The sequence below is a fragment of the Botryllus schlosseri genome, chromosome 12, assembly GCF_051294905.1.
Source record: "Botryllus schlosseri isolate E-star chromosome 12, Bs_hap1, whole genome shotgun sequence".
In the NCBI taxonomy this organism is placed as follows: Eukaryota; Metazoa; Chordata; class Ascidiacea; order Stolidobranchia; family Styelidae; genus Botryllus; species Botryllus schlosseri.
Window position 1 is genome coordinate 3278498 of NC_137247.1, and position 6000 is coordinate 3284497.

The 6000-nt window shown below is 41.8% G+C and overlaps 1 protein-coding gene across 2 annotated transcripts in view; it reads left to right on the top strand.

Moving 5' to 3' along the window:
• The window catches only part of LOC145451754 (adhesion G protein-coupled receptor L3-like), a 28748-nt gene extending 23547 nt beyond the window's left edge, over positions 1–5201 (top strand). Inside the window, exons 16-22 of one of the 2 annotated variants that reach the window (XM_080329989.1) lie at positions 738–994; positions 1173–1395; positions 1460–1628; positions 1691–1843; positions 2233–2329; positions 2713–2937; positions 3639–5201. In XM_080329989.1, coding sequence (XP_080186115.1) covers positions 738–994; positions 1173–1395; positions 1460–1628; positions 1691–1843; positions 2233–2329; positions 2713–2937; positions 3639–4660 — 2146 coding nt within the window. In that variant the 3' untranslated portion in view covers positions 4661–5201. The remainder of the gene's footprint in view (positions 1–737; positions 995–1172; positions 1396–1459; positions 1629–1690; positions 1844–2232; positions 2330–2712; positions 2938–3638) is intronic. The other variant, XM_080329990.1, reaches the window with a different exon arrangement.
• Positions 5202–6000: the final 799 nt, after the last annotated feature.

The window sequence follows — 6000 nt, forward strand, 5'->3', positions numbered from 1 at the left end:
AATTAATCAAAGATTCGTGCACTAGATTTGTTAAAAAATCATTTCAAATTTACTGGCTTCTTGATAAAATTGTTAGGTTGCCTAAAATAACGCGGCTCACCGATTTCGACACGATTCCAAGCTATAGAAGCATTGCTATATAAGATAAAAGTCTTCGATTTATTTAATAAAAGCAAGCATAAAAATTTTACAAGTTTTACTGGCTACCCCGCAAAATTATTAGGTTGTCTGAACAAAACGATGCACAACAAATTCGTAACGAAAGCAAAAAGATAGTACTCGATGGTTTAGTTGATTTGAATCTGCAATTACGTACGTTAACGGCCGCAAATCTCCTGCTGCGCAGTCTTGACGCGAAAAACATTGTTGTGATATGCGTCGATCAACTAGTCTTTGAATATAATAATAAGGCAACACTAAAGTAAATTACACTTGTACTAGAAAATCACAGCATAATTTCCGTAATTTCGATTCTTTATTTACAATCATCTCTACCTCTGCCCCTTGCCAAGTCTTCATCTACCGCAATTCTGTAATCAGACCTCTTCATGTATTGCATAGTAATAGCAATTTGACTGTGTAACTGTATTACGGACATTTTAAGAATTTACTTCAATCTCGCCGTTTTCATTTGGGGGCACGTTGCTCCCCGGATTATACGAGTATTTAACAGTTTTACTGTAATCAAAGAATATAATATTAATAATAGTCTGCAATCCTTCATCTGCTCGTTACAGAAATCTTCGCATCGACCGCAACATAGTCCACCAGCACTTTTGCATTTGCTTGCTCGTGGTGGAAATTCTGTTCCTATTCGGCATCAATCAAACCCAATACGTCATATACTGTTCGGTCGTAGCCGGGCTGTTGCATTACTTCTTCATAGCGACGTTCTCGTGGGTAGCGTTGGAGAGCGTGCAGCTTTTTGCGGAGCTAGGAGAAAGCGGGAACAGAAAGTCGAACTTCAGGTGGTGGAAATATGTGGCTGCTTACGGTGAGATACGCTATGAATACATTTTGATTTATTATATATCAGGTTGGGCACTATACAGTGCTCCTGTAGCATTTTCACAAGTAAGATTATATTACCGCCATTAACTCCAATTAGTCTCAAATTATATATATAGTTGTCCAAGTCTGACAGAAGTATCATACGCGATTCTAAATTGCAGGAATCCCTCTGATCATAGTGGGTATTTCTGTCGGCGTCGGGTATGGAAGTTACGGCACAGACCGGGTGTGCTGGATCGAGGTCGAGTCGGGGTTAATCTGGACCCTGGTGGGACCCATCGCGCTTCTGATACTGCTCAATCTCGTGTTCCTCTCCATGACGGTGTGTAAGATGTATAAAAATTCGATGGCCTTCAACGATACCGGGAGAATAAACTCTGTCAAGTTAGTACGCGGTGGTTTCATCGCAGTATTGACCTTTTACGCTAAGATTTTAATCATTATGCAGAGCTGCAGTCCGCGGGGCATCCGTATTACTTTGTCTACTCGGCATAACGTGGGCTTTCGGAATCCTGTGGCTCACCGAAGAATACCCTATCCTCGCCTATCTGTTCTGCGTGTTCAACGCTTTTCAGGGCATATTCATTTTCATATACTACTGCCTGCTACCGAAAAAGGTAAATTATGAATTTCCTTTTGATTAGAATAAGACTCTGATCAGAATGACATGATTTTTCAGGTTCGACACGAATACACGAAATGTTTGGGAAGGTTGCCGTGCTGCAAAAAGCTTGGTCGAGATTATGTTTCCAACAGCATGTCTTTCTCAAAGCAATACTCTGGGAGATATCCGAACGGAAACAATGCAGGATCACAGCAAACTAGCTTAAATGTAATATATGCTACTTATATGAACTCACATACATTATACAACATATATATTATACATATAAACAAACACCACATTCCGCCAATTTCATTTGTTGGCTAATATTGCATGTGAAGATTCACAATGTTGTGTATACCACCGTACCTTGATTTTAGAGTTACACAGCACATTGTGCATTGACACTCACAATATTGGAAAACACATAAAATTGGCTGAAATGTAGTGTTTAACTTCCCGCTTCGAATTTAGAATCCATAATTTTGGCATTATAATCACAACGCAACTGTTTCAAACTAGGCTTGTTTTGACAAGGTTTTGGTCCATTTTACGCCCATTGACAGATAGGATAACTGACGCCGTGGTGTAAATCCAATCTTTCCATCGTTTTACAGCGTCCAAGTCATCTTCGTCGAATGTGGAACGAGACAATCGTAACCCCGAAAACATCGCAATCATCGCCGCCTGTCAATGACCCAGCATCAAATCGTGGTGAGCATTGCGTATAATATCTATTAATGTTATATCGAAGCCCTGAGAAAAATTTTTATGTCATCCATAATAGCCACTGCACTCTAAATATGATGTGCTTTCGAATGAAATATATAATTGTGACACCACAAAGATAGCACTTGTACTGGTGTATTTTTAAAGAAAATCTTTCAACTGCAGTTCCTATTCTATGCGCATAATGAAGCGCATACCTTTGAAAAAACCATGGATATAAATTTCGACATATCCTTCAAACTTTATATAATTTAAAAAATTCCATATCACTAATCAGTGCCTTTGTGCTGTCCATTGAATGTCCAACGTCAATAAACTTACCAATCATTAGCTTCAACTACTTTTTCACGCTGCTAATCGGGATCCAGCTTCTATTATCAAATCCTTATCTTCCGAAATCCCTCCTTCGTACACATTTTGTGCGGATTATCGGATGAGGACGTCGTTTTTGTACCTCTGTCCCGACGATCAATCGCCCGAGTCGGAAGACCCGCTGTCGAGTCGGCTATCTGCCACAGAACCTAGAAAAAGAAAGAGATTGTTCGGTATTATTTCGAGAGCGCAGTCTCGACGCAATACTATAGCAGCGGGAGGTAAAGCTCGATGTACGGGACTGTCGTGATCATCATTCCGATGTGTTCGTGCTGGTCTTCGGTCGTCCGCATGGAATATCTGTTGAGATATCCAAATTCAGTGTGAAATACGGATGAGATATAGATGATATTTGATGGTGTTTTGTCACGTTTCGTTAGCATGCTACCATTCATCGTAAATATAGTATTTGTAGTTGAATTGTCGTTGGTAAAGCTTGTATTCTTCTTGAGCAGCCAGTGTGATCGTGACAAATTAACTAAAGCTGTTAACCGGGGCCGGCGATGACTTATCGTAGGTAGTAGTTATCGTAGTTATCGTAGGCCACGTGTTAACATAGTAGAACTGGGAGTAATGTTGCGCAAATGACGAATGACACATAGGTACCGTTTTAGTAAATATAGTCACTTACCGTGGTACAGGGGCTATTTCTACAAATCGGTATTAGAATTCCACTCGTGAGAGTGATACAAACATATTCCAAAACTTCCTTCTACTTCACAAAGTTAAACTTGTAAATAGTAGGTTTCGCCTATGAAATTGTGAAGCGGGCCTGTAAAAACATAAACACTTGGGTAAGCAATGGAACTAGGCAATGCGACTTGAGTACTCCGAAAAATAGTAAGACTTCGTTACTGGCCAACTGTGTTTCTCCACAGACAACGTCACCATGCCAAAACTAACGGATATATTTCATTTTCAGAAGTCAATCGCAACCCGCCGTGCCCTCACAGATCGACGCAACACTCCGCCCCAGCTCCCCCTGAGCCACGCCAGCGCCAAGAAGACGACGTTTTCCTCCCACCACCCGATATCGAAAAAGACAACAGATCTGAAAGCACGCGACTACTACACAACCCACCTGGAGACATCGAATACGACCGTTTACAATACTACCGGTGTCCCGATCATTACAACCAAGGACCTTACACGCCGCAAGGCAATTATCACCCTTCCCCGGCCCAACATAGACTCATACAGCCCCCTTCATCGATATCCCCACCGCATCAACTAATACACCCTAATTACGGTGTTCAATATCACCCCAGAAGTCCAGACATGCGATTCGAACCGGGTCATCCGCATAGTAACAGGCAAGACGCGACACATCCTTATTACTGGGAGCTAGACCCACCTTTAGCGCAGCATCACCACGTACATCAAAGTAGCATTGAGGAGAATACGAGCAGTGGAAAAAGAGATTCGGGAATTAGCATGCAACATCTTCCACCTAATTCAATGATTCATAGATTCGCAAACGAGATGCAAAGGAGCGGCATGCCTAGATCGCGTGACAGCCCCATTTCACCAACTGGCTCGCATTCGTCAAGTCGACAGACTCCTCCAGTTAGAATACAAGAGGAGGCTTTGCATCACAGTCAGTTACACCACCATCAACCACGGTATCCTGTCCATCACACGAGAGGAACGTTATCTGAAGACGAAGGACAAGGGTCTTCGTTTGAAGACAGGGAGAACTCAAAGAACTTGTCGAACTCTAAGTCTGAAAAGGCCACAGCGCGTGGCACCACGCACACGCCGCGTGGGGTGTCGCCTCCTATCAAACTAGAGAAACCAATACCGATGGTGCCGGATCAGAGGGCGGCCGGTTCGATGCAGTCAGATTCGGATGACCCGATTGTGACTGACTGTAGCGGTAGTAGTGCCGCGTCGTCTTTCGGGAGACACTACAGGTCATGGGCTAATCAAGAGAATATGGTGTGATTATGGTACTGAAGCGAGAAAAGATATCGCATAGCAGAGGGCGGTGTTACCGTGTTAAACATGGGACTGTCCTGATGGATCGTACCAGACAATACAATACACTTCACACCGTGGAATATAAAGAATGGAAAATAAGATACAGAAATAAATTACTGTGCCATCCCATCGAAAGAGTAGCATTTAATAATCGGCAAAATCAACTACCTGGGGTACTCGTCAGTCAAGTATTCGAATATCATCGATTATACCGCACAATTACTTCAAAACCTCGAACACGTATCTTTTTTGCGTCCACAAGGAAAATGTCGCCACACTTCATCAAAGATAATCACCCCATTTCGGGCCGTGATTATTTCACGCTCTGCGACCATTGCGAGGCCTGATCGCTCCATGTCAACAATGTCGTTCCTGGTAAACTTGCGCAACGTGTTTTTCGATGCTGAAATACGACTAACCTAGGTTTCGAGACTCCAGCATTGGAAACGAAGTAATAAAACTGCATTTTTCGTGGATAAAATATTACTCTTGGTGTTAAGACGTTTAATATTGTCGCAATCGATACTAGATTCGTTTTGCCCAACCGTAATCGGGAAAGCTGTAATTCACACGTGTTTTCCTGGCGATTCATAGCAACCTAGCAATTCTGACTCAACTCTCTTTTTTAACCGTTTTACTTTGCTTCTCTTTTCGCATTTTGATACAAGCGCATGTTCCTTTATATTACCGCAACTTTTAATTAGCTGCGTTGGTGTATTCAATGATGGCATCACGGAGTTAATATTGTAAGGCTCTGTTGCGTAATGCTTCCATTTACACGTGATGATCAGTTCTTCCCTTATATGTTGTATTGAAATTACGTCTAAAATAACTTCCTGTATGTTCTGTTCATGGATTTAGTTTCCGCGTTCGTCTCGATGTCGGCATTTAAGCCAAAGACTTATTCTGCAAAATTTGTTCGCTTGAGAAGTTGAAGACGAAAATCATGACGTATCTACATATTTGCGACGCATTTCTACTCATTTTTACTGTAATGAGATTCGTGAAATCGGGATGAAGTTATTTTCGGTGTTTTTAGGCAAATGCTCGTACGAAATTTGTTTGTGCCTAACTTTAACATCATATCATCACTGTGACCTATATGCCCATGATGTTGTGTTTTATCGCTTTGAAAAATATGACTTTACTTGCAATCGTACGTTGTCTGTCCGATGGGAAGTGTACTAGGGTACATAGACGAGACGAATGCTAAAGAAATGACAGATTTCAGGTTAGAAGTTATTTGAATAGCTTGTGATTTGATTTGGAAAAAGTCGTACCAAAGGGGCTCTTGGAGGTACAGA